The sequence below is a fragment of the Motacilla alba genome, chromosome 23 (genome assembly GCF_015832195.1).
Source record: "Motacilla alba alba isolate MOTALB_02 chromosome 23, Motacilla_alba_V1.0_pri, whole genome shotgun sequence".
In the NCBI taxonomy this organism is placed as follows: domain Eukaryota; kingdom Metazoa; phylum Chordata; class Aves; order Passeriformes; family Motacillidae; genus Motacilla; species Motacilla alba.
In genome coordinates, this window is record NC_052038.1 from 6,624,846 (window position 1) to 6,652,630 (window position 27,785).

At 56.4% G+C, this 27,785-nt stretch overlaps 2 protein-coding genes across 3 annotated transcripts; both read left to right on the forward strand.

Annotated features, from left to right (window-relative positions):
* The first annotated feature begins 914 nt into the window (after positions 1-914).
* Positions 915-6,610, forward strand: LOC119711038 (digestive cysteine proteinase 1-like). Its single transcript, XM_038160707.1, has 11 exons — positions 915-1,111; positions 2,162-2,221; positions 2,460-2,552; positions 2,631-2,803; positions 3,463-3,706; positions 3,778-3,970; positions 4,065-4,255; positions 4,865-4,956; positions 5,039-5,200; positions 5,762-5,951; positions 6,242-6,610. Exons 1-11 carry the CDS (start codon positions 1,060-1,062, stop codon positions 6,427-6,429), a joined length of 1,638 nt encoding a protein of 545 aa, XP_038016635.1. The 5' UTR covers positions 915-1,059; the 3' UTR covers positions 6,430-6,610.
* Positions 6,611-12,502: 5,892 nt separating this feature from the next.
* FAM76A (family with sequence similarity 76 member A) lies at positions 12,503-26,258 on the forward strand. Of its 2 annotated transcripts, XM_038160613.1 has the most exons (10): positions 12,503-12,620; positions 13,655-13,719; positions 14,500-14,554; positions 15,104-15,256; positions 16,159-16,316; positions 16,715-16,801; positions 17,606-17,737; positions 22,389-22,524; positions 22,980-23,081; positions 24,391-26,258. In XM_038160613.1, the coding sequence occupies exons 1-10, from the start codon at positions 12,540-12,542 to the stop codon at positions 24,475-24,477; spliced, it is 1,056 nt and encodes a 351-aa protein (XP_038016541.1). In that variant the 5' UTR covers positions 12,503-12,539; the 3' UTR covers positions 24,478-26,258. The 2 variants fall into 2 exon arrangements, with proteins under 2 accessions (XP_038016541.1, XP_038016542.1); XM_038160614.1 differs by lacking the exon at positions 17,606-17,737 and having other exon boundaries at positions 24,391-26,254.
* Positions 26,259-27,785: the final 1,527 nt, after the last annotated feature.

The following is a 27,785-nucleotide window of genomic DNA, read 5'->3' on the forward strand; positions in this document are numbered from 1 at the left end:
ACGCAGCGCTGTGGCCCGGCGAGGGACAGGAGCAAGGGCCCGTGCGGTGGCAGGACACGCACAGCAGCCACCCGTGCTGCTGGCACAGGCTCCCAGGGGCAGGGCAGACCCCTGGAGGGGCAGCGAGCAGCCCGCCATGCCGGGGGAACGGCAGGCAGCTCTGGGTTGTGTTCCAGGGGCGTCCCACACGTGCCTCAAGATGGGGTGCAGCTCAAGCCAGTCCTATGTCTATGATTGCCCACTGGACATCAAACCCCTTAATTACCCCTTGTCCTGATAAAGTTGCTGGTGGGATGACCCCAAGATTTGGCATCGGTCGCACCAAGCCACGAACTTCAGTGAGCTCTGGGATTGGGGTAAACCATGCAGACCCCTGTCTGAGTGCCCCTGCACCCTGCCTGAGCCCCCTGCTCCCTCTGAGAGCCTCCCCGGCACTGCCTGAGCCCCCTCACTGTGCGATCCCCCCTGGAGCTGACTCTGTCCTGGCTCTGCCACTCTGTCCTCCCACACAGCTGGGCTGGAGTGGGATCTTTCCCGTCTCTCCAGAGCCTTCCTCCTCCTCCTCCTCCTGCTGCTGCTCGCCTGCAGTTCGCCCTCACGGGCTGGCCCTGGTTCCCGTGTGACCGTGAGGGGCTTTACTGCTCCCCGCAGCGCTGTCACCCTGGGGGCGCCGGGGGTGGCGCCGGCTGGGGACCCGCTCCCCGGTGCTGTCACCCTTAACCTGTCACCTCCTGACTCATCCTGAGAGGGAAGGAGGCCGGGCTGACCCCAGCTTGGGGGTGCCCCGCAGATCCATCCCTGCACCCACCCGAATGCTGCTGGGGGCGTTCTGGGGCTCGCCCCGCACCCCGGGCTCGGCGTTGCTCCATCCCCGTCCGCGGGGCGCTGCCGGGACACGCCGAGCCCGGGGTGCCCGTTCCCCCGCCAGGCGCCACCCGGAGCCGGTTCCTTCCCTCCACGGGGAGGGCCCGGCCTCTGCATTGGCTCCGCCGGGTTTCGCCGCCGCCGGCTCCGGGTTAAAGCTGCCGAGGCGGTGCCGGGCGAGCCGGGGCGGCCGCGATGGGGGCTCTGCGCTGGCTCGGGGCCGCTGCGCTCTGCATCGCCGTCCGCGGTGAGTGGGACCCCCAGCCCGGCGCTGGGACACCCCGGGCGGGGGAGGGAGCGCGGACACCCCGGCAGATCTCCTGCTGCAGGGAGGGTTGAGTCTGGGGAAGTGGTTTTACTGCTCGTTGGGCCCCAAAATTTGCAGTTCCTCCAAGACACAGCTGAGATGGGCTGGGGGGGATGTGCCTTGAGGGCTCGGTGGGGCTGGGGGCGTGAAAATAAAACTAAATTGAGGCTTTAACCCGAGGGGTTTAACCCAACCGGGCAGGACAGCCAAGTGTGAGGGGACAGGGGTGGCAGGGCGGCCGTGTCCCCGTGGGACCCCTCTTCTGGGCGCTGGTGAAGCCGAGCAGGGCTGGGAGGTGGCTGCACGCGTTGCTGCCCGTGGGTGCCCCGAGATGCCCCGTGAGGGTACCCATGGCACAACCTGGGCTGCAGATGGGGGTCTGCTCGTCCCCCGCTCCCCCCGGGCTGGGGCAGGGCTGTCCCGGCTCTCCCGGGCTGGGCGGGCGCTCTCCGGGTCCGGGCAGGTGCTGCCGGTCGCTCCCGGCGAGGATGCTGAGGGAGGGAAGGGCTCGTTCCCAGCAGTTGTGTTGGCGTGGGGTTGCACAAGCCGGGAGCCCGGGGGGAGGCTGGGGAGGTCACTGGAAGATGCCAGGCAGAACCGGTAAGGTGCCTGGCACCCCCAGCCATGCCCTGTGTGTGCCCAGCTTGGCTGGGTCCCCCCTTGGAAATATCCCAGGCCACGGCCACCAGTGCTGGGGGTGACGCTGGGGCATCACCCCAACAGTGACCCAGGACCTGGGGTTCCCTGGGGTGCAACCGTGCAGGGCTTGCTGCAGCGTCACGGCAGGCTGTGGCAGGGTGCTGGCCCTGGGGGGTCAGTGCCTCAGCGTCCCTTGGATGTGCCTTTGGATGAGCTCAGGAAGCTCTTTTGGCCAGGGAGGGAAGCCCCAGGCTGCAGGGCAGGGGGGGCACCGGCTTGGCAGCCCCCCATGCCCATCTCGGGTGGGGGGGACACACACAGCCCCCTCACCCTGCCCTCTCTGCCTTTCAGGACAGGACTCTGGGCTCTCCCGCCCACCCCCTCAGTTCGGCTCCATCTACCATGTCCGAGGTAACGGGACCCCCCGCGCCCTGGGGGGAGCAGGGGGTGCTCAGCCCGGGTCAGACTGGCCTGACCAGTGCCAAACTGGGGCAGGCTCCCACAGCCGGCTGCCTCTTCCTGACCCATCACCCTTGGGGCACTGTCCTGGTCAGCTGTGGGTCTGCAGACGCTGGGGGGCTCAGGGAGGGATGTTGGGGTGCTGAGGCTTTGGGGCTGAGCTGTGTCCTGTGCCGGGGCTCCTGTGCAGGGGTCATTAAGCTGCCCTACGCCGAGATCGAGGAGCCCTTTGAAGCCTGGTACAACCTGACGGGGAACAAGAGCCGGATCCAGTACTACGGAGGTAAGAGGTGGGCACCCAGCTGCGCCCACCCTGCACCCGCAGGACTCCTGTGCCTCAGTTTCCCCTTCCCTGGCACAGGGCAGGTGATAACCTACCAGCTGGCAGCGGTGAAGCCCTATGGGATGAGGTACAAGATCACGCCAGAGACGACTGAGAAGGAGGTGAACACCAGGAAGTGCTTCCAGCTGCCCGGCTCCAAGGAGGATGTGGTCACGGCTCAGAGCGTCTTCCCCAGCATGAGGGGCTTTAAGGTGGGAAACCTCAGAGCCTAGACCCGACCTGCCCCCCAGAGCACCTCCAGGCTGTGGAGGGGGGGTGCTCCTCTCTGTCCGAGGGCTGCAGGCTGCTGGGACCGGCCAGGACGTGCCACTTCCCCACCTGCCCTGGGGCCGGACTCCTGGCTCCTTTCCCAGCTCCAGCAGCCGTGCTGGGACGCGTCACATCCCACACAAACCCTGGCATTTCGGCATGGTTTGGGCAAGCCTCTGCACGGCAGCTCAGCTCCTGCTGGCCCCAGCCTGAGTCAGGGCTGGGCACAGCACGTGAGCAGTGGGGACAGCAGGTTGTCACTGAGCTGGATGAATGCCTGCATGGCGAGAGCTTGGAAACATGCAGGAAAAACCTGAGATCAGGTTTTTGGAGAAATGGTGCAGCCAGACTCCCTGCTATGTGTGCACAGTTTGCTGTGCTCAGTGGAGCGTCCCCAGGGCGCTGCTGAGCCAGACGGGGGGGTCTGCCCGGTGTTGCGCCCCATATCCTTGCCCCAGTTTCCATCCCAGGCATGGCTGTGTGCTAATGGCCATGGCGCCACTGGATCCGCCAGAGAGCACTGGCTGAGCAGAGGGGCTGGCTGGGCAGCAGGCGGCCTGGGGGAGGTTGGGTCCCCTCCCTGAGGCCGTGTCCCCCCCAGTTCCTGCGCGAGGAGTACTACGAGGGCCGCTACTGCGCCGTGTGGCAGAACGTCACCCGCTGGGCGCAGAAGAAGAACGTCTACACGCTGTGGGTGACCAACTCCAGCTGCGGGGTGGCCCCCGTGCACTATGAGATGCGGGGCTACAACAGCCTGCTGGGCTCCCACTACGACAAGTACGAAATCGCCTACTCTGACTTCGACAACAGCTACCCGCCCTCCGTCTTCGACCTCCCCATCAATGGTGAGCCAGGGAGGGGCCCCCCGTCCTGTCCGTGGGGCTGGGGCTGACCATGTCCTCTCCTGGGTCCCCAGAGACCAAGTGCGGGGTGCTGCCGGGGGATGTGGCGGAGCACCGCGTGCTGGCAAACCCCATGGAGGACCTGGTGGGCCAGCACCGGCCCTGGGCACACCGCGTTTTCCACGACTACCGCCGGCAGCTGGGGCGGCGCTACGGCTCGGCGCGGGAGCTGGAGCACAGGCAGAGCATCTTCGTGCACAACATGAGGTACGGGCAGCTGGGGGGACGAGACCCTCGGGGGTGCTGCTCGCCGCGAGGGCGGTGGCAGCGGCAGCTGGCGCTGTGTCCCCCGCGGTGGCAGGTTCGTGCACTCGCGGAACCGCGCCGCGCTCTCCTACACGCTGGCCCTGAACCACCTGGCCGACCGCACGCCGCAGGAGCTGGCAGCCCTGCGGGGCCGCCGGCGCAGCGGGACCCCCAACAACGGGCTGCCCTTCCCCAGCGAGCTCCATGGCATCATCCTGCCCGAGAGCCTCGACTGGCGCATGTACGGTACGTGTGCACTCGGGGACACCGGGGCGCGCGGGAGCGAGCGCTCCTCGCCCAGCCTGCGCTCAGGCCCCCTGAGCTCCCCTGCTCGCCATCACTGCACTGAGGAGCCTGTGGGACTGTGCTGTCCCTCGGGGTGCACATCTGTGGGGCTGGTGAGGCACTGGAACAGGCTGTACGGAGAACCCAGGGTGTCCAAGGCCGGGGTGGACGGGGCTGGGAGCAGCCTGGGACAGTGGAAGGGGTCCCTGCCCATGGCAGGGGTGGAACGAGACGGTGTTTGAGCTCCCTGCCAACCAAAACCATTTCTATGACTGAAGGCAGCTGGGCCAGCACTTGGCCCTGAATTCGCTCTGGTGCCCCAGGGACAGGTGTGACATCTGAAGCCACACCTGGCTTCCCCCATGTCCCCATCAGCTGGGAGTGACACCCCCAGAGCTTGCCCCTAGCCACGGGTGGGGGTCCCAGGTTTGCTAGTGCACTTCCCCCGTTCTCAGTTAGCACTGAGATCTGGCTGTGCTGCCTCTGGGCCTCAACTCCTGCCTCAGTTTCCCTTCCACGTGCCTCCATCCCTCGGTGCCAACCCAGTTTCTCCTGCCCCGCTGTCCCCAGGCGCTGTCACCCCCGTGAAGGACCAGGCTGTCTGTGGGTCGTGCTGGAGCTTTGCCACAACGGGAGCCATGGAAGGTGCCCTCTTCCTCAAGGTGGGAGCAGGGCTGTGCCCCACGGTGTGGATGGGCGCCTGCAGGGGCCCTGTCCCCACCCCTGGGCTGTGTCCCCCCCCAGACCGGCGTGCTGACCCCCCTGTCCCAGCAAGTCCTCATTGACTGCTCCTGGGGCTTTGGGAACTTCGCCTGCGACGGGGGCGAGGAGTGGCGGGCGTACGAGTGGATCAAAAAGCACGGGGGCATCGCCAGCACCGAGTCCTACGGCACCTACAAGGGCCAGGTGAGGAGGCCCATGTCCCTGGTGGCCTTCCCAACATCTTGGGGCTTTAAAGCCGTGGTGGGACCCCCCTGGATGCATCAGAGGCACTACCAGGCTCTTGAGATGAGGATGTCACCTCGTCCCCAAGGCACCAGGCCTCCGTGGTTCACAGTGCTGTCTAAGCCAAGCCCCAGGGCTCGTCCAGGCTGCTTTGTCACTGTGTTCCTCAGTTCCTCTTCTTGCAAAACAGGGACAAGGCTCCTCCACCTGTGCGTGATGCCATGGGCCACTCCCTGCCCGGGGCACCCAGGGATGGAGCAAAGCTGCCTGGGGATGGGGATGTGGCAGCAAGAGGCAGCAGCAGCCCTCCAGGGCTTTGGGTGCAGAGCCAGCTGCCCGCCTCGAGCAACAGGGAAAACATCCCCAGCACCCCGGGCTTGGGAGGACAGCGGGGGCACAGCCAGGATGCTCTCACAGCCCAAATTCCAGATCACTGCCTGCATCCGCAGGGTCAGGCCGGGGCAGGGTCCCAGCGAGGGATCCTGGGGTCCTGATGACAGTGTGTGTCCCCTGGCTGTGCAGAATGGCTTGTGCCACTACAACCAGTCTGAGATGCTGGCCAAGATCACGGGCTACGTCAACGTCACCTCGGGGAACATCACAGCAGTCAAAGCTGCCATCTACAAGCACGGCCCCGTGGCCGTCAGCATCGACGCCTCGCACAAAACCTTCTCCTTCTACTCCAACGGCATCTACTACGAGCCCAAGTGCGGTGAGACGGGCAGCACGGGGCAGGGGAGGTCCTGGGTGCCCAAGGGGATGCCAGAGCACCGAGGAACCAGCTTTTAGGCCCAGGGAGGGGTGGAGGGGATGAGCCCCGCAGTCCTCTGCGGCACCGAGGGCAGCCCTGGGAGCAGGGACGCTGGACAGGGATCTTCTCCAGGCAGGGGTGGCCTCCAGAGAGGAGTGGTGTCTGGAAAGGGAGTCTCTCTGGACAAGGATGCTCACCAGACGGGTGCTGTTCGAGTGAGCCCTGTCCCCTGCCGCTCCCCTTCCCTGCAGAGAACACGCCGGGGTCGCTGGACCACGCGGTGCTGGCCGTGGGCTACGGGGTGCTGCAGGGGGAGACCTACTGGCTCATCAAGAACTCCTGGTCCACCTACTGGGGCAACGACGGCTACATCCTCATGGCCATGAAGGACAACAACTGCGGGGTGGCCACCGAGGCCACCTACCCCATCCTGGCCTGAGCACCCTGGCTCTGCAGGGAGAGCCCTGGGCGGCATTCTCAGCACTCAGCCCTGGAGCAGGCCCTTCCGTGGAACCTCAGGAAGCTGGGGACACGACGGGACAGCCCCATTCAGTGCTGGACGCAGGGCAGGACGGGGACTCGGCTCTGGGCTTGCCAATAAAGACACTGGAAAAACACTGGATGGCTTCTACAGGAGGGACTCAATTGCTGCCCACACTGCTGTGCCCCCTGTGCTCCAGGGACACATCCTGTGCAGATCCCTGTCCCCAGCCTGGTTTTCATGGTCCTGTGGGACCCTAGGGGCCTCCTGGGGAGGGGACAATCCCACCTGGCAGAGCCAGCTGGCTCTCAGAGCCAGTCCCAGACACCGGGGCGAGGGGAGCGGCTCCTCCAGCTCTGAGGTGGAGCACGAGCAACCCCAGGGATTTCTGCTGGGATGAGAAATTCCTGGCGTGGGGTGCTGGGGAGGGGGAAGGCCTCCACCCTGTGCCCCACTGCCGGAGTGTGGCTGCGGGAGGGGGCTTTGTCACCGGGCGTTTGCCAGTGCCACCAGCCAGGCCCCGGCACGCCGGGGCTGCTCCGTGCCTGTGCCTGGGCTGGGCTCTCCTTTGGGGCTCAGGCCATCCTGGGGAGCAGGATCAGGGCACAGGGATACTGAAACAGGGTGGGAAGCTCTCCCTGCCCTGATCCTGGCAGTCTCCCACTGTTACCACAGGACACACAATGAATGACACGGGTACTGCTGTTTCAAGGTGAAGAAAAAAGGGGGAACGTTTATTTTCTGACTCCAACATTTATAGTTTTCCAAAAGTGACAGTGGGATGGAGGGTGACGGTGCCACTTCTCCAATGACACTGGACAAACCAACAGTCCATCAAATTTCTCTTTTTTTATAAAAGAATTCCAAACAATGAGTTATTTACAGCAAGTGTGTGAGAAAGTTTGTTACAAGAATGTAAACATCAGAGGGTTTGGAAAATTTTAAAAATTCAAAACAACATCCCACCTTCTTGTGTGGGGGGCACAGGGAGTTTTGGGGTGCTCTGAGCTGGTCACACCCCAGAGCTGTCGTGCCCCTTCCATCTTCTCTTGCTCCAGAGCTTCACCCCAAAACCCCACAGCCATGGAGGAGCCTCGCCACGAGCCCGGGGTCTGGGGCTGCTCTTGGGGTGTCCAGGCCACAGGTCAGGCCAGTTCTGGGGGTTCATTGTGGGGCTCTGGTGCCGTTCTGGCGATGCCCAGCCCGGGCACAGAGCTGGGTTGGCAGCTGCAGAGGCAGCCCAGGGCTCCCAGCGAGAGCTGCGGGCACTGCCAGGCTCTACTTCCCAACTCCAGAGCCCAGGCAGCAGCAGCAGCTGGGAAGGGAACCTTGAGGAAGGGAAATGTCATCCCTGACTTGTGGCTGCGTCTGCACAGGCTCTACCTTCCCCCAGACGGGGTTCTGATAGCTGAGCAGTGACATCCCCCACGGCTACACCCCAGTTCTGCACAGCAAACCACCGGCAGCCCCCGGGGAGCTGCACTTCCCCCCCGACACAACTGCTCGCATCAGTGGTGGCAGGTCATCACATCCCCTTGTTTTCTTTCACTTGCTCACCTGCTTATTTGACAATTTGCTGATTGTTGAAGGGGTGTTTAATCATTCCCAGCAGGGAGGCTGGCTGGAATTCATGTCTGGGAGAGGAATGATCGCTGCACAGGAATAATGTGCTTTATTCTGGGGGAGTCCGGGTCTCCAGATCTTTGATTCTCTTGACTGCAGTCAATAAAACATGCTTTGACTTTCAGGGAACCGTGACTTTCAGGCTCCCTTTGGATAGGTGATGTCCTGAATTTGCTGCTGAACACAGAGGTGGCTCCGGGAGCTGGAAGTTTTGTATCCCCAGGAAGCATGGACTGAAATTCTGCGTTCATGGCATTAGGCATATCGCAGTCCTGAGCGTGGGTAGTTCAGATGGCTGGGAACTTAAAAAAAATCTATTTATTATATTTGAAAAAGGAAAATAATTAGGAAGGACATACCTGAAGGGAGGTTTGCTGTTTGCAGAGCCAGATGTAGGCTCTGGCTCCCAGCCCAGCCGAGCTGTGACCTCCAGACTTCCCTGGACACCCAAACCTCAGAGTGGCTCCAAGTTTTGCAGAGCACAGCAAAGCACAGGCACTCTGAGCCCTGCTATTTATTGGGAGCAAGGCTGGCATGAAGCTTTCTGCATTGAAGGTTTCCTTTGGGAGAGGCACCTTGCAGGAAACTCCCCAGACTGGATACACTGGTGGCAAAATATCAGCTGAGGTTGGTGTTTAAGGGAGTTGAACTGTTCAGAGTGGGAGCTGAGAGGATTTGGGACCCACCTTGAGAACCCTTCTTAGTCCGGGGGGTGTTTTGGGAAGCTGCTGAGAAAAGCTGACGCAGGGAGGATCCTTTCTCCTCCTGCCCTGCATCAACTCAGCCCTGGGATGGGGATGGCAGCCTTGGGGGGACCTCGGCTCCACGCTGGGCTCCAACCCACCCAGCCGAGGCCAGGCAGGACAGGGGGAGGGAGGCGAGGCAAGGTCACCACCACAAACAGCTCCTGGGAGGAACTCTGTTTCAGTGAAACAGCTCCTCTGTGAGCGAGAGCATCCAGATCTGTGGGATCAATCCGTCCACACATCCAGAAACTCAGGGTGGGCTGAGTTTGCCAAGCTGAATGACTCTCCGAGGAAGGGCGGCTGGGATTTCATCTGGGTTTGGTTTCTCGCCCTGCCCTCGGCTGTCCTGGATACGGCATTTCCCCCCGGAGGCAGCTGCAGACCTCTGTGCAGCAATGCCAGGTGGCCAGAAAATGTGCTCCAGCCCAAAATCTGGCTGCCTTTCCCTGCTGGATGAATTATCTGTGAAAACCTCTCACGGCTTGCACAAAACAAGGTAATTATTCAGCAGGCGGGGGATACGCCGAGCCAGAGTATGGAATTATTATCTGTTAGTGATTTACAGAGAGCCACAGACGGTGTCAAGGAACAGCAGCTGAATCCAACTTGCTTTGGCAACCCTGTGGCTCCCAAACGCCCCAGGCGACCCAGAGGGGCGATGCAGAGCTCACAGAGGACTCCTGTGCTGGGGAAGGGGCTCCCGGGGGCCTCGGGTGCTCCACAGAGGGGAAGGACGTGATTTGCAGGAACCCCTGAGATCCTAGGATGGCACAGACCAGGATCAGGGGAGGCTTCTGCTGCCTCACACAGTAAGCAGAGGTTTCTGGGGCGCAAAGAGAAGATGTCCCTGCCCACGGTAGGGCATTAGAGAGAGATAATCTTCACAATTCCTTCCAGCCCAGAGCATTCCACAGTGAAAGGGTGCATCCAACAGATCTGAACAGCTAAACTTTGAAGGCTTGAAACTGCTTTGCTGCCAGTGTGGCTCTGCTGGAAAATCACCGAGGCAGCGGCTTTCCAAGCGTTTCTTCTCACACTTCCTTCAGTAGCAGCTCTACAAACTCTCTCCCTCAGCCAAACGCTTCTCCCCTGGCACCGCGGCTGCTCGGGCAGGCGTGCTGCTCCCATTCTCCAGCCGAGCCTCCCTGTCCTCCAGCCCCAGCTGTTTGCCACTGCATGCCCCCACACCCCGACCTCCGGCTTTTCATGGACAGGATAAGGGGGAATGGGTTCAAACTGAAAAAGGGTGGCGTTGGATTTAAATCAGGAGAAAACTGTTTGCTGTGATGGGGTGAGGCCCTGGCACAGGGTGCCAGAGCAGCTGGGGCTGCCCCTGCATCCCTGGCAGTGCCCAGGGCCAGGCTGGATGGGGCTGGAGCACCTGGGACAGTGGGAGGTGTCCCTGCCATGGCACGGGTGGCACTGGGTGGGCTCTGAGGCCCCTTCCCACCCACACCATTCCCGGACTCGGTGATTTCTGAAGTGTGCAGGCGTTGCCCGTCTCCAGGAGCGCTGTCAAACCCCAAAACCTGAGCATCCCCAGCCCTCCTCCTCCTCCTCCTCCCGCAGAAGCCTCCCCGGCAGCCCCTGAGCAGCGAGGAGGGGTTTGTTCCCGGCATTCAGGCTGCCGAGCGCTGCTCCTGCTTCCCACCGACGGACATTTCCCAATCACAGCCCAGCATCCAGCACAATGCAACTCGTGTCTTGAAATTAAGTGTTTCTCCTACACACAGCACATTTGCCCGGTGATTAAAACGAGTCCCCGAGGTAGCCAAGCACAGCAGAATTCCGGTTCATTATGCACACCCACGCAGCCGAGCTAAAAACCCAAGACACTCCCCCAGTCCTTCCTGGGAAAGCCTGAGCAGCTCGGATTTCAGCTCCACCGCTTGCACCAGCCAGGACCGGGAATACTCTGTCATCTGGTGCAGGAGAAAAGGTGAGGACAGAAGTTCCCAAAGATTTCAAGGTATCCCTTAAGGTCTGAGAAAGAGGGAAGGGTGTAGGAGCACAGGAGCATCAGCAAATGGAGCAGATCCCACAGCTGCGAGTAGTCGCTGCCTTTTGCTCATTCCACCTTGGGTTCAGAATGAACTTTTAACACCAAAACGCCTTAATCCCCCCATTCCTGCAAGCCCCTGTTCTGTGTCACGCCGTACAGAATGGCACCTGCTCGGGGCACAAGGAGCAGCGTGTGAGCTGTCCTCGCTGCAGCAGCCCCCGTCCAGCCTCCTTCCACCGTCAAACGCGGCCGAGGCTCTTCCCTGCCCCTCCGGGAGCCGCCCCAGGCTGGGTGCGAGCGCGGCGAGGGCGGTGCGCTCCGGCCCTGCTGCCCGCGAGGGGCAGAGCCAGCCGGGCACCAGCCGGGCTGTGCCCGGGCCCCGAGCGGCCGCAGCTGCTGGAGTCACTGGGGAATCCTCGTGAAGGGTTTCCTTTCCCGGCACACTCAGCCTCCTGCCCCTCCCGAGCCTCCAGCAGCAGCATCCCCACTGCCCTGCCCTGCTGCTGTCCCCAGCCCTCCCTGCAGCGGGGGCTCTGCTCCTCTCCTCCATCTCAAGGTGGAGACGCCTCCTCCTCCTCCTCCTCCCCACGTTCCTCTCTTCCTTCCTGCAGGGCTGACCCTGCTTCAGCCACCTCCAGAGAGACCTTCCCAGGCTTTCCAGCCCTGTCCAGCCCAGGCTCTCCAGCCATATCCGGCCCTGTCACACCCTGTCCATGTCCATGTCCATCCCAGGATCCCTGTCCCTGTCCATCCCAGTCCATGTCCATCCCCGTCCATCCCTTTCCATCCCTGTCCATCCCGGTCCATCCCTGTCCATCCCTGTCCATCCCCGTCCATCCCCGTCCATCCCTGTCCATCTCCGTCCATCCCTGTCCATCTCTGTCCATCCCTATCCCTGTCCATCCCTATCCATCCCTGTCCATCTCAGGATCCCTGTCCATCCCAGTCCATGTCCATCCCCGTCCATCCCTTTCCATCCCTGTCCATCCCGGTCCATCCCCGTCCATCCCCGTCCATCCCCGTCCATCCCTGTCCATCTCCGTCCATCCCTGTCCATCTCCGTCCATCCCTATCCCTGTCCATCCCTATCCATCCCTGTCCATCTCAGGATCCCTGTCCATCCCAGTCCATGTCCATCCCCGTCCATCCCTTTCCATCCCTGTCCATCCCGGTCCATCCCTGTCCATCCCCGTCCATCCCCGTCCATCCCCGTCCATCCCTGTCCATCTCCGTCCATCCCTGTCCATCTCTGTCCATCCCTATCCCTGTCCATCCCTATCCATCCCTGTCCATCTCAGGATCCCTGTCCATCCCTGTCCATCCCTGTCCATCCCAGGATCCCTGTCCATCCCGGTCCATCCCTATCCCGGTCCATCCCGGTCCATCCCGGTCTCCCCGGCCCCGCCCATGCCCCGCCCCTTTCTCCAGTCCCCGCCCCTTCTCCACTCGCGATCTCGCGCGACCTCCCCCGCGCGCCGCGTCACGCGGGGCCGAGAGGCTGCGTCACCGCGCCCCCCGTGACGTTAACGCTTCCCGGGCGCGCCCCGCCCCGCAGCTCTGAGCGACGGCACATGCACCAATGAGAAGCGGTCGCGGCGTGACTGATGCGGCGCGCGGCCAATGGGCGGCGGCGGGGGGCGGGCCGCGCGGGCCGGGCGGGAGGGCGGGCGGGCCGCGCCTGTCAGCGGGGCGGCGGGATGGCGGCGCTGTACGCCTGCACCAAGTGCCACCAGCGCTTCCCCTTCGAGGCGCTCAGCCAGGGCCAGCAGCTCTGCAAGGTCCAGGACAGGGGCTGGGGCGGGCCGTGCCGGGGCTGTGCGGGAAGGTCTGCGAGGGAGCTTGTGGGGGCTCCTGTGGGAGGAGGCTGGGGGGAGAGCAGTCTGAGGGGCGCTGTGAGGGAAGCGGGGGGTGATCTGTGAGGAGACTTGAGGAGGCGGTCTGTGAGCGGTTTTGGGGGGTCGGAGGGGTAAAGGGCCTGCTGGAGCATTGATTGTGAGGGAGAGCAAGCGAGGGAGTGTTTTCAAGGGGTCTGGAGGCTCTTAGAGGAACTGAGGATAACCGGGGGCTGATGTGGGGAGATCCTGGGAGTGTTTATGAACACTGGGACCTTGAGGTGTCTGTGTGGGGTGTAGGTGAGGGCCGGGTGGGGCGTTCTGAGGGCTGCAGCCTGGGCTGGGGGCTGTGGGGGTGTGTTAGGGGGTGTGTGTTAGGGGAGCTGTTTTCGGGGGACCTGAGGGCACGGAAGGCAGTTTGCGGGTGCTGGAGGGGAAGTCAAGAGGTTGTTGTGGGGAGTAGGGGGGAGGTGGGAGCTGTTCCTGGGCAAAGGCCTGGGAGGATCTGGGCGCCTCTAGGTCTGATGGTGTCCTGAAAGGAGCGAGGTGGGCTTTGGAGACAGCCAGGCAGGGTGGGGAAGAACAGGATCGGGCTGAAATAGGGAGCACGGGGCAGGAGCTGGAGTAGCCTCGGGTCACTGAGGCTGGGACAGCGCAGGTGAACGTGGGGGAAGCTGGGATGAGAGGAGACAGGATGACAGGACACTGGCGAATAGCTGAGGCAGAGCCGTGTGTTCCTGCCCTGGGCCCCGTGGCCCTGCCCCGTGGGTGTGAGGCACACCTGAGCCCCGAGCCCGGCTCATGCCTGGCTCACCTGTGACACATGGCAGGCCCAGCACCCTTCCTTCCTCTTCTCTCGGCGTGACTGTGCAGGGAGGGAGTGTTGGCAAGTGTGTGGAAGTGGTGGGAGCGCAGGGCAGCAGGAGGTCTGGGGTTTGGGGAGCAGCACTGCACCTCATGGAACACCTCTGTTGTTGCAGGAGTGCCGGATTGCTCATCCCATTGTTAAATGCACTTACTGCAGGACTGAATTCCAGCAGGAAAGGTAAATGCTTGCTGAACGGGGGAGATCCAGGTCTCAGGCAGAATGAGCACACCTCGGGAGCTGTAATGCTTCCACACCTTCCGTGACTGAGCCTTAACCTGTAGATCGTTGAGGACTTGGGAGACCTTTGGCCCCCTCCACAGATCTGCTGGGCGAGTTGGAGTGTCTGTAGTGCACTTGGATTGCACCCTTGGCTTGGGGTTTTTTGTCAATCAGATGCATCTTCCCATGAGGTTTGCTCTTGCCTGATGTCTGGTGTCCAACATTTATTTCCTACTGCGTGTCCTTTAGCTGGGCTCGTGTCTTTTTGCCTTTTGACAAGTCGTGCAGCTGTCCGAGGGAGGACTGGTAAACCCAGAGCTGTGTGTGGCCGCTGTGTGAGGTGTTCCTTCCTGTGTTTGCTGCACAAATATACCTCTGCCCTCTCCTGCCGTGACCTGCAGAGTGGAGCCTGCCCTGCTGCTGAATCACGCTGCCAGTCAGTCCGTGATCAAATCCTGTCTTTGTATGGACAAAAACAGGGTGTCATCTGGGGATGCCTTAATTAAAATGCACCTCCTAGTAATTTTTGGCCATTTCTCCTCTCCAGATGGGGAGAGGAAAAGCATTTTGGTGTCTGAGTCGCTGAGAGGTTGAGTCCAGCCTCATCACCAGAGACAGAGGCTGGGAACCCAGGCAGGGATCCTGGATCTGAGCCAGGCATCCCAAGCACAGAGATTTCATTTCTGTTGGAATGTGTTAAGAGATGTTAATGTGTTAATGATCTGTCCTTCTCCACAGCAAAACCAACACCATATGCAAGAAGTGTGCTCAGAACGTGAAGCTCTATGGCACAGTAAGTGAGGGGGCCCAGCCTCCCTTCCTTTCATCTCTCTTGTCTTTATGCTGCTGAAATCTCAGGGCAGTTTATGCACTGGCCCAGCTGTAAGAGCATGCCTGATCAATAATATGGGTCACTCAAGCATAAAGCTTTGACTTCTTCTATTCTTTTAGCACAAAAAAGAGCTTTGCATCATTTGAGGCCAGGAAATGATCTGTTTGATACCCAGTAGAAACAAGACTGTGCTTACACACACTGAGATTGCTGCAGGAAGCAGTGATAAATCTTTGTTTCCTGCTTGTCTGAAATCTGAAATAGAGATTTTGATTGGTTCTGTTTTGTTGTTTTTTCTAAAGATTTCACAGCACTTGATAAATGATCAGAGTGCCATGGCTAAATACACTTAGCTGGAGACCAGGGATCCAAATGGAGTTTTGTCTCGTGGATCAGCATTATACCCTGGGTAGAATGAGGAAATAAAAGTCTGAAATTACGGGGAGAATGGGAACGAGCAGTGTACTATTGCAGTTGGAAGGCTGTAGCAGTTGTTGTTATTTTTTACAGCCAAAACCCTGCCAGTACTGCAACATCATAGCAGCATTTATTGGAAACAAGTGCCAGCGTTGCACCAACTCAGAGAAGAAGTATGGCCCTCCTCACTCGTGTGAGCAGTGCAAGCAGCAGTGTGCATTCGACCGGAAGGACGACAGGAAGAAGGTCAGTGTTTGTGTGAGAGAGGGCTGAAAAGGTAAAAGGGCTGATCACAGTGATCCTCTGTCCATCTTCTTTACATCTCCTGCAGCATTTCTCACAGGACATGGGGAATGGCTTCCACTGCCAGAGGCAGGGTTAGATGGAATTCTGGAGGAAATTCCTCCCTGTGAGGGTGGGCAGGCCTGGCACAGGGTGCCAGAGCAGCTGGGGCTGCCCCTGCATCCCTGGCAGTGCCCGAGGCCAGGCTGGACAGGGCTGGGAGCACCTGGGACACTGGGAGGTGTCTCTGCCATGGCAGGGGTGGCACTGGGTGGACTGTGAGGTCCCTTTCAACCCAAACCATTCCATGATCCATGTCTCTTGGTTATGAAGTGTTTTCCAGAGTTGAGCTTTGCTCTGGTTTACAGCTGTTTAATCTTTGAACCCCTGTGTGCTTCTGCCAGATCTTCTAAGAAAGATCTCTTGAATTTGGCCCAGGAGCTGGCAGAGGAGCAGAGGCCTCTGAACAAAGTGTGAGGTGTTGTCTGGGGAGAGGGATGGGGATTGGTATTTGTTCCACAGCCTGAGGAGCCACAAGTGTCACACTCCACCAGGAAAGCCCTTCCATGGCTTCTGCACACGCTTTGCCCAAACACCCTGAGTGCTGTGTAGGAGGTGTGTCTTCTCCAGGCAAACTGTAAACATGTGTTGTTTGGAATGCTGCAGCCATACTCGGGGCCCTGCTGAGCCTCCTGGAGCAGACACCTGGGCTGTTTTGGTCTCCAGTGACTGCCTGTCCATTCAGAGGATTCGAGTCCCTGCTTGTCCATATGTAACCCTAAGCGTGGAAGTGCTTCTTGTCTTTTCTGTATTTGCTTTGTGAGCAGGAAGAAAGACCAAAACCTTTTTTCTGTCTCCCCTTCCAGGTGGATGGAAAGCTGCTGTGCTGGTTGTGCACACTGTCCTATAAGCGAGTCCTGCAGAAGACCAAAGAGCAGTGCAAACACCTGAGCAGTTCTTCCCGAGGCAGCCTGCAGGAGAAGGAGCAGTTCAGTAGGCTCAGCAGTGGCAGCCACTATAACAGGTAACCTTGGGAGGGCTTGGGCAGGGTCTGAGTTCAGGACAGTCTGGCTAAGTCACGCTTTGCTTGTTTGCAAACCTCACTGTGCTGGTACAGCCTTGTGCTTCTTAGTGATCCACCTTACTGAACTTGTACACCATGAAAGCGAAGTTGCATTTGTAAAATTTAATGATTAAAATGCAGATTTTGAGCAGGAGTTCTTCACCTACATGCTGCTCTGACTCATTGTTTTCTGTTTATTTTTAGTCTCCAGCTACTCTTCAAGGAATGATCTTTTTATCGTTTTAGCACTGGGAAATACTGTTTTAATAGGATCAAAGTGGGTGGGAATATTTATCTGCCTCTCTGTCTTAGACTGAAAGTCATTCAGGTTCTGACATACAATTTCCTCCTTTTTCTAGCCAGAAAACCTTATCCACGTCTTCCATTCAGAACGAAATCCCAAAGAAGAAAGCCAAGTTTGATGCCATATCTGCCAATGGTGACAGGTGAGCCTGTTACATGGGGAAATGGTGGGCGGGAGGTTTGTTTGCTGAGTTTACGTAAGACAGAGCTGTGTGTGAATAACAGGAAGCTCTTATGCTAGAGCAGGGGGCCTTGGGCTTTGAGACCTCGAGGGGCTGCCCTAGAACCTGGCAGGCCAGTGCTACCTGGAATCTAGCCATAGATTTGAAGAGGAAAAGAATACTGAGCACCTGTACCTGCTTGGATGGAGCAGGATCGAGGTGATGTTGGCTGAACTCCCCATCAGTCAGGAAAACTGCAGCCAGACCAACTTTATCAGCTCTCTTGCAGCCACAGGGAGAGAGGGGCTGGTGAGGTCTGCAGGCTTTGTGCCTTGAGGTTTGTCAGACTGATCAGGGAGAGTCTCAGAGGACAGGAGAAGATCCAGACCCACTGCCCATGTCCCCTCCTGCTTTTGGGGGAGAGACAAGCAATCAAACAGCTTTGCTTGAAAGGTTGGGGACTCCTCATCCTGCAGGTGTTCCAGGCCAGGTTGGATGGGTCATGGAGCAGCTTGGTCTGGTGGGAGGTGTCCCCTCCCATGCCAAGGGGATGGAACAAGATGCTCTTTAGGATTGGTTGCAGCCCAAACCATTCCATGGTTCTCTGATCCTGGGAAGGCATCGACCCCATTCTGTTGTCACACTTGGGGCTGGGTCACGTTGATGCCGGCCGCCTGTGCAGCAGAATGGGAGTCACCAGCAGAAACAGGAGATTGAGATGCATTTGTGTTTTTATGGTCTTGTGCATGCATATTTTCATTCCTGCCTTTCCTCTCTGATTCTCAGCGTTCCTTCCTCTCCCGAGATGCTTTGCCCCCTTATCCAGAGGGCCCCGTCCACGCTGGCGCAGTGGGCTGCTTCCCAACAGGCTCTCGGGGCCCACCATTGTCCTGTTGCTCAAGGCATTGACATCCTGAAGTGAGATCACCTGCTGTTTTCTCCCCTCCCTCCCTGGGAACTGCCTCCTACACGGGAACTCCCTCTCAACGGATCTGAGCAGCAGGGATTTGGGAGCACGGACCAGAGCGTAGTTAGTGCCAAAGGGTTTGTTAAAGACACTGGTAATTAATTAATCACTACCTGCCTTCAGTGTCTCTGAGATCACAGATCTCTGCTGTAGATACTGGTGACAGCTTGTCACTGTAAAGTGCTCCCGTGGGAAATGCCCGTCCTGGAAGCGTTCATGGCCAGGTTGGACAGGGCTTAGGGCAGCCTCATCTAGGGGAGGGTGGCACTGCCCATGGCAGGGGGCAGAACGAGATGAGCTTTAAGGTCCCTTTGACCCAAACCATTCTGGGATTCTCTGATTCTGTGAAGTAGAACTTTAATAATTTTATAGGGCAGTGGCACCTGCAGAGTGGTCTGAAAGACCTTTTATCATCTGAACAGCGTTTTCAGTTAAAAGCTGGAAAAATTTAAGGGCTAATTGTGACTTAGGAGCCGTGGCTGAGTGTGCAGGGGTTAGAATTCCATTGCTTTCAGTGCTGCTGGAGCCAGAGGAGAGAAAGGAAACAGGGCCGTGGTGGAACTGGTGCAGCTTTCCCTCCAGAGAGGCTGCTGCTCTGGGCTGTAGGACAGCACCAGCTGTTTTTATCTCCTCATTAAATCCTGGGCTGAGATCTCACAATTCATTGTAACAGCCCTGCTGGCTTGGAAGCACCCAAAATGCAAAATGACCTGTGTTCTGGGTTGGTCAGCCATTTGTTTGGAAAGCAGGAGCATGTATTGAAGGAATCAAGGGCCCTCCTTTTGCTCTCATGTCAGATATTGTCAGTCTGGCTCCTGCCAAGGCTGTAGGCCTTGCCACAGGCTTTTTTTGATGAGTTCCAGTTGTACCAAGTGTAAATTTAGCAACTAAGGAGCTTCAGCAACATGCAGCAGAAAAGGCAAGCTGCAGCTGCCTTAAATTGACAAATGGCTGCACGTCTTGAGAGGAATAATAATGGGGGTTCCTTAAGTGTGGGTTTGGAGTGGCTGAGGGTGGTTGATGAGGGTGAAGCCCCAAATCCCTCCCCGTTACACAGCTACCAGATTGTCCCTCCCAGAGTCACGTTGGTGTCTGGGGCACAGCCTGAGCATGCAGTTAAGGTCTGCTGCAGCACAAGGGTGTTTGCAGCAGCAGCAGAGTCTGGAGTGAACTGACTCAACCAGCACCTCCTCCCTGCTGAGATCAGCCCCAACATCCTGTACCCTGGCTCCGGCCAAACCTCTGGTGTAGCCCTCAGCTGGGCAAAATTTGGGCATGTTTGAGCTCAGTTGACTCTGGCAACGCCTTCAGTCAGGGTCCAGCTTCTCTGAAATTACTGCTTCTTCTTGGATATGGTAGAAGCTCCTTTACTGTGTTGTACTGAATTCCCTCTCTGCGTATTTCAGGGTGGTTGTTGCTCACGATGGCTATGATATGTGGACAGGGTGATTTCCAGCAGTCATTTAAAGGGTGATGTTGAATGGTTTCTTCTGGGTGAGTTCTGGGAGGAGCAGACAGCTCTGTCGCTGCTGCACTGGGAGTAGTTTTCTCTCCCAGTGACTCGCAGCACATCTTGCAGCAGACCTGGCCTTACTAATCCTTCTGTGCTGCCAGTGCCCCGTGGTCTCGGCTTCACCTCCAGCCCCTGCAGCTCTGCTGGTCCTAACTGGGCCACTCTTGGTGTCCCCATCATCTTGTGCCAATGCTGGCAAAGTGTTTTTATGCTGCAGACTCTGCAGATGAGCACACTGCAGTCCCTTCTCCTGTCACTGCAGACAAGGTGCTAAATTGTGCCTGTAACACCAGGCAGTGACAGCACTGCTGGCAGGGGGAGGGCAGTGGGGCCTCAGGATGCTCAGCAGTGAAGTTCATTTCTAAAAGATTGTTATTTGCATAGGAAAGTCCTGACATAGTTTAAAGCTCTGTGACGTGGGCTGCACTGCACTGAGTGGAGGATGTTTTTTCATAGAATCCCAGAATGGTTTGGGTTGGAAGGGACCTTAAAGCTCATCTCATTCTGCCCCTTTCCATGGGCAGGAACATCTTCCACCATCCCAGGTTGCTCCAAGGCCCCTCCAACCTGGCCTTGGACATTTGCAGGGATACAGGGGCAGCTACAGCTGCTCTGGGTAAGCTCTGCCAGGGCTTCACCACCCTGACAGGGAAGAATTCCTTCCCAAGGAATCTATCCCTCCCTTCTGGCAGCAGGAAGCCATTCCCTGTGTCCTGGCACTCCAGGCCCTTGTCCCCAGCCCCTCTCCAGCTCCCTGGAGCCCCTTCAGGCTCTGGAAAGGGCTCTAAGGTTTCCCCAGGGGGTTTCCCCCTTCTCCAGGCTGAACACCTTCAGCTCTCCCAGCCTGGGCTCAGAGCAGAGGGGTTCCAGCTCTTGGAGCATCTCCATGCCTCCCCTGGGCTCCTTCCAGCAGCTCCACATCCTTGTGATGCTGGGGCCCAGAGCTGGAGCAGCTCTCAGGTGGTTTTTGTCTAAGGTGAAATGTGGATGCAGTGCCTAGGCTCTGCCTCTTCATGCCAGCCTGACTTGAATAGCAAAATCTTTAAGCTTGGCATTTGCCTTGCCTAATTTCTGCCATTTAACAGGTGTGGAGTTTAAGGCAGTCAATTTGGTTTCTGTTCCAATCAATAGAGAGAGGCAGGTGCCTTGGGAACAGCTCCATTTTTGTTTTCTGTCTCTGCTGAAACAACAGGAGCTCATCATTTCCCTTTAATTAGCGGTGTGCCTTTTAGGCTGTTCAGACATGGAGAGCTCATGTCCCCCTGACCTATCCCAAGGGGCTGGATCTTGAGTTTATTTGTAGAGGAAATGGCTTTTTTGTTTTTTTGGTTGGTTGTTTGAGTTCTTGATCTGTTTGTTAAAGGAAAGGACTGACTTGTGTTTGGCAGTTTTTCTTCAGATTTTGGAGTCTCAGGCTGCTTCTGTGGGGGGTTTAAGACAGAGGAACCTTTCATTACCATCTTGTCAGTCTTTAAAAAAATACAAAGGATGAGGAAAAAATATCTGCTTCTTTATTTAGCACCTTAACACATTTGAAGGGACATTTTGCAGCAACTGGACAGGAAAATAGCAGTCTGGTATTTTATACCCCTCCAGGAGGAGGTCTCAGGCTGGCTGTTCCCCACTGTGGATGCAGGAGCCGCAGGGACGGCTGGTGGCCCTCCTGTCCCCTCCTTCTCCCCACTGGGTGGCAGGGCTGGCTCTCCCCTTCCTGGCGCTGCAGTGTGCTGGGCAGCAGCAGTTGCCAGGCAGGGGATTTCTCATGCTGGAGCTGCTCAGGGAAATGGGCACATCCCCTGGCACTCTTTATCACCCCAGGGCATGGCAGGAGGGAAGTGTGCCTGGGCGAAGGAATGGTGTGTCAAGGGATTGTTTGGCCATCCTCTGACTCTCAGATCTGGGAAGCTGCCTCTGCTTTGTTTCCCTCTGTAGATCCCCAGCACAGTGGGGGAGCGAGCCTTTTCCCCTGCCATGTCCTTGCTTAGTCCTGTCAAAGCTGACTGTAGTGCTTTTACTTAGAAAATGGATCATTTCCAGGTGCTAGAGGAGACCCCGAGTGAAGAGAGCAGCAGGTACTCTCTGCCTTAGGGTTCAGGCTGGGGACTGGAGGCTCAGAGGTAGAGACATCCTTGAGAGAGGCAGAATTTTGGGTTGACACCATGCTTTCCCCACTCTGCTGCAGCTCCCAGCTTTAGAGCTGAGTGTTGACCTACTCTGGAGGCTTTTCAAAAAAAGTCAGGCTTTGTTGACGATTTATTTTTATTTATCTGATAACAGCCAGACTTGAAGTAATCTTCTAGGGGAAGCTTTGTTGTCTTATTACTGTTCCATTTTTATACAGCAGTTTCAGGTGTGTGTGGCTGGGAGCATGCTGCCCACTTAGCCTGAGGAGATAAAAATCAGCTTTAGGGATGGAACAGAGGGCAGGGAAAAATCAGGCGGGCTCCCTGGGGCCTTGTGGCTGCAGCCTGTTGTACCTCATGGTCTGGCACATTCCCGCAGCACAGGACTGCCTGTGCCTGCCTGGGTCTCTGGGTGTCTCCTGGGGAGGTTTGTGATTCACCAGTGACTCCTGCACGGATAGCTCTGCTGCTGGTTGCTTAGAGTACCTGCTGGTGTACCGGTGATGTGCTCAGCTGTTTCTCTGTCTTCCTGGAGAGTTTCTCCTACTCTGGAATAATGAAGCTTCTCCCTCAATTGCTTTATCATGGCAGAATCATATTACAAGGTCCAGTATGTTTTTTACCTCTTTTCCTTGCTCAGGACAATTTTGCTGTTTCCTTTTGCTCTTTTGTTGAACTTGGAGGTTATTTGTTTCTCTTTCATGTCCTCCTTGCCAGAATGTTTGTTTACATTCAGTGGGAAGTTTTGCAGTGCATCCAAGGTCTGCTTGTGAGCGAAGAGATTTCCAAAGGGATGCATAAAGTTTAATTATCTCTCTGATTGCTGTCTTCAGCTCTCTGGTTTGAAAAAGGATCATGGATGATCATGAAATGATTTCCATTCTCCTTTGAGAGCGTCCGTGGGAGTTACCCTGCCTGGTGAAGAGGAGGGTTTTGTTGAGGGCCTCTCCCTGTTCTTTGCTGCAGTTTTTCTCCAGACCTTGCCCTGGACTCCCCTGGCACCGACCACTTTGTCATCATTGCCCAGCTGAAGGAGGAAGTGGCTACTTTAAAAAAGATGCTTCACCAGAAGGATCAGATGATTTTGGAGAAGGAGAAGAAGGTACAGTCCTTGGCTTGCTTCCCCCCCCAGCAGGCTGACATGTTCTCACAGATCACACTCTGACACAGCCTGGCTTTTCATCTTGGAGTTAACATGTCGGGCTGTTTCCAGGCTGCCTCCTTTCCAGATCCAGAGAGGCTCTCTGGACCCACCCAGGGGATCTCATTTCATAAAGGGTCATTTCCTGACCACTTTCTTGGAGGCCTCTGTGTGTGGGCAAGACTGGGAATAAACATGCTGCTGCTTGGAGAAATGCAGTGCTGGCCTTGCTGTTGCTCTGTGCTCTCAGTGACACAGTTCTGGTCTCACTGCAGTCCCTCAGCACTGCCAGCACGTCTGTCACCTCAGCCAGTCTCACACGCCTTCTGTAGAGACACTTTCTGTGGCAGGGGCTCTGTGGTGAGGGCAGCTGTTGCCTCTTCCAGCTCACTTGCTCCTTCCTGGTTTCTGCACAGATCACAGAGCTGAAAGCCGACCTGCAGTACCAGGAGTCACAGATGAGGGCAAAGATGAACCAAATGGAGAAGACACACAAGGAGGTCATGGAGCAGTTACAGGTGACAGCATTGTCAGTTTAATTTGCTGAGCTGTGTTGTATCCAGGAGTGACTGAGGACATTGCTGAGCTGTGTCCAGGAGGGACTGAGGACACTCCTGATCAGAACACCCTGAGAGCTACTGCACACAGAGCTCTGCTAATGTTTCTCAGCCCTGTCCTACAGCCTCTGTGCTGCCAGGCAAGCCCCTCCTCAGCTCTGCATTGCATCCCAACCACCATTTACACCTACCTTGCTGCTCTCTACTCAGGCTCACACTTACTGTGTTGTAAAGTGCTATGTTGTGTCCCTTAGGGACTAGACAGGAGCCATCAAACTCTTTTTACTTATTGCCAAAATCAGGTTTGAACCTGTTTCTCCAGTCTGCAGAACCTTTGTCAGCTCCCTGAGCCTCTAAATCACCTCCCTGTGATTTGTGTGAGCAGTAACCAGAGAGAACAAAGGAACAATTGGCAGTTCTTTCACCCTCTATCTCTAGTCCAAATAAAGAAGTCCTTGAGCTGGTGGAAGCAGGGAGAGCAGGATTCTTGTCATGGCTGTGGAAACACAGCAGACTATCAGCATGAATAGCTTGAGCCACCGAAGGGATCGGGTCAAAGGGGGAGAAATCAGACACAGAAATGAACTTTGCACCCTTTAATTACTTTGGCTATATAAAGATCTAAAGCCCCAGCAATGAGAGGTGGGAGGGGATCAGACAAAAGGCCTCTGTTGCCCCTGAGGAAAGCAGCCCCTCCTCCATCCACACCCACTCTGGGGAAGTATCCCAGTGGAAGGCAGGTTGGAGGCCTCCAACTGCTGTCAGAGTGCTGGTGCCTGCGAGGATCCTTTGACAGGGCATGTGGAATGTTGGGATGTGGTGTGGAGAGGGCTGGGTGTGCTGTTTCTGAAGGTAAAGGAGCATCTGAGCCAGGAGCAGATGTGCCCCAGCCACCTCCCTCTCTTGGGGCTTTCCGGGTCTGTGCTCAGCTCAGGCTGGGACTGCCCTGAGCTCTCTGGTGTCCAGATGTTTTATTTCTGCTGGTTTTGGTTGAGTCTCTGGAAATCTTTTTCAATGGCTGCAAATCAAAGTTCGGATCCTCTCAGTGTATTGTAGGTGCTTTGAACTGTTCATATGATTTATTTTCTATCATTTTGTCTTTGTCTTTTCCTGTGGGGCTGGGATGGGAGAGCCCTCTCTAGGAGGTTAGAGGTGAGCTCAACATCTGCCCCCCTTTCCAGCTGTGTGCAGGATGTCAGCAGCTTCTGCATAGGGATCCCAAGAGCTGATGCTGATCCATGCCACTAAATACCCATTTCCCCATTTCCAGGCCAAGAACAGAGAACTCCTGAAGCAAGCAGCTGCCCTGTCAAAAGGCAAAAAGCCGGAGAAGTCAGGAGCAATAACCTCCCCGTAAAGCCAAGCCCCAGCCTGGGAGCTTTCCCCAGCACTGCCGAGGAGTGTGGGAGACCTGCTGGATGGCTGGAAGCCCAAACCTCTGTCTTGTGGACTCCATGGGATTCCTGGTGCGTGTTACCTTCTGACAGCATGCTTGAGTGTGGCCAGTTTCAGTCCGTGGGAGAGGTCCCAGCCTTCCTAAATCCCCCCTGAAGTACTGTTTTCTGGAAGAAATCTTTTCCTAACCAGTTGCTACCACTGCCAGCCCTTTCCGTGAGCAAACAGGAACCTGCTGCATTAGTGGCTCCTTGCTGGTTCCCAGCCTGCTGCTGTGAGGGAATTGCCATGGCCAGTTGTTCTGCAGATAAAATGGGAGCTGTGTGTGGTGGGAGCTGGATTTTTATTTTTTCCCTTGAACTGTTCCTTCTTCAAAAGAGAGCTGAGAACTCACCAGCCCAACAGGTGTTCCTGAAAGGTTGTGCCACTGCTGACAACAGTTGATACAGCTTTTTGAAGATGCTTCCAAAATGGGGGCCATGTATTTATCTTGGAAGATTTTTGTGTTTTGTTTGGGGTTTTTTTCTTATTTTCTCTGTCAACTTGGCAAACCAAACTGCCTGATTTTGTGTTTCCTTGTTTTTCTGATCAGAGCTTTTGGGTTGGGAGCCAAAGTGGAATGATACAGCCCCCAACCCACCCAGAATTCCCCCCACCCCACCAGTGCCCTGGTTATGTGGTGACCTCTGGGATTTTGATGATTTCTGCAGCTTGGTGCAATCAAGTGTCTCTTACTCCATTTCTTTACACAGAGAGTTCAAGGCTTGGATATTCCCTCTCTTCCCCCCTTCCCTGCCCCTTCCAGATGCAGGGGCCAGGTTGGCTCCAGGAAAGCACTTACTCAGGCAGCCAGGGAGTGTTTTTTGGGGCACTCCAGGGATTTTTCTCACTGCTGATTCCGAACCAGCAGGATCAAAGGGCTATGAGAGTTCCCTGCACCAGGGATGTGCTGCCCCAAAACAGCACGGCTGCCACTGACCCTCACAGCCAGACCAGCTGGGCTAGGTCCCCCCAGGCACCTCTTTAGGGGTGATGGTGGTGGATAAAAAGCACTTGGAGGGGGAGCACCACACAGCTCCGGGCTGGCAGGAGCTCCTCGACGTCCCGACCGCCAGTCAGGGAGTGGAGAAACATCTCAGGGCTTGGAGACCCCCGAGCAGGGGCTGGAGGTAGGTAAGAGAACTCATGCTTTTGCTGCAGGGCGGCTGCTCCGTCAGGGCTTTGATGAAGCTTTTAACTAGAGCTTGTGATTACTTTTTTCATCCTTTTGTTTCTTATTTGTTACTAAAGTTGATTTTACTCAAAGGCACTTTTTTGGGATGATGTTGGCTTCTGGCATGGAAGGAGCACATTTCATCGGACACTGCCATGGGTTTGTTTTTGGTTTTTCTAAGAGACTTTTGATGTGAAAACAAGCAAAACCAGAAATTGTTACACTTTGCCTGAGTGTGGCAAAAACTCACCCAGTTTTATACTTTTAGAAAATGAAGTGCATTGGTGGGAGTTTTTTTAACTGTGGGCTTTGCTTTTTTCCTCCCCTCAACATACAGAAATAAAAAGAGGGAGAAAGGCCCTGTAAATACTGTTCAGTAGGGTTTTTAATCGTGGTAAATTGCTCCTGCCGTTGCATAGCTGATTTGTAGCACCAACATCGTTTCTTTGTATGTTTGTAATGATGAGATTTTCAAGGGATGCTTTGATTTGTACAAATGACACCTGTAAAAGTGGTTTAAAAAATCCTCATCTGTGACTGATACTTTGTTTGCTTTGAAAAGGGAAAAAGCTGAAACAACCAAAGTACCTCTCCCTGCCTGGAGCTGATTTATCTCCTGCTCTGGGGTTGGGAGTTTGGGGAATGAGACAATATTTTCCCGTTGTTTGCTTTGCTCCTATTTTTTTTCTATCTTTAAATCCTCCCATCAAGCCTGTTGCTAGGATCCTGGTTACTTGGTTACATCCAGCTTCCCAGGACCCATCCGGCTGTATCTGAGGAGATGTATTCCTGGTTTGGCAAGGGGATACAGCTAGCACAGACAGAGGGACCTGCTCCTTTGGCATGGAGGTTTTCCCTTTCCCCCTGAGATTTCCATGAAGAAAATTCGGCTGCCCCTCATCTTTTTCCAAGGAAATCTCCAGAGGTCTGGGAGTCTAAAGGGGTTTTAGCTTTGACTGTTTTCCTTATTCATACCCAGTCTCCTGGAGCACATGGGGATAGCAGCTTCCTCCTGCTGCTGCTCCCAGAGCGATGAGGATCACTGACCAGTACAAACCAGTTTCTGATGTTTATTTTGCTGAAGCCACATCCATCTGCCTGCAGTGCAGAAATCCTGATGGAGTGCTGGCAGCTCCTGTGGATCAGCCAAGGATCACCTTGGGAGTCACCTTCCCTCCACGCCTCTGAACAGTGCAGCTGCAGAGGAAATGAGAGGAAACAGCCTCAAGGTATGCCAGGGAAGGTTTAGATTGGATATTAGGGAGCATTTTTCCATGGAAAGGGCTGTCCAGGCCTGGCACAGACTGCCTAGTGAAGTTGGGGAGTCCCCATCCCTGGAGGAATTTGAAAGCCATGTGGATGTAACATTTGGGGACAAGAGTTAGATGGTGGCCCTCAGTGCTGGGGGAACAGTTGGACTTGATGCTCTTAAAGATCTTTTCCAACCTGAATGATTCCATGATTGCAATTCCCTTCTCCACCCCACAAATGCTCTGGGCCTCCTTCCTGCAGCCCACAAAGCCCTAATGCCACAGGCTTTCCCACTCTGGTAGTGGGGTGACCAGCCACAGTGACAGTCCAGCTCCTGATCTTCGAGCAGAGCATGTAAGGAAAGGAGACATGAAACAATATTCCATGTCTTACCTGCCCCAGGTGTTCCCTCAGAGTGTCCCTGTATGGTCTCTGCTACTTGCCTTCCTCCTCAGAGTCTGGGCTGCCCAAAACCACCAGCTGCTGGAAAAGGCAGGAGTTGTCCCCAGCCAACCTCCCTCTGAGGTAACACACCTTGAGCAATTGGCCTTCCCTTGCTGTTCAGCTTTCCTGGAGCACCAGACTTGTCCAGTCAGCAGGATGGTAACCAGGGCACTGTCAATCCCAAAATAATTACCCACTGTTGCTTGTTTTTAAAACCCTTTTCAAAGCCATGTGGATGTGGCACTTGGGGACATGCGTTAGTGGTGGCCTTGGCCGTGCTGGGGTAATAGTTAAACTGGATTATTTTAGAGGGCTTCTGAGCAGAACAATTCCATGGGTGCTGAAGCTGTTTTGCTCTGGCC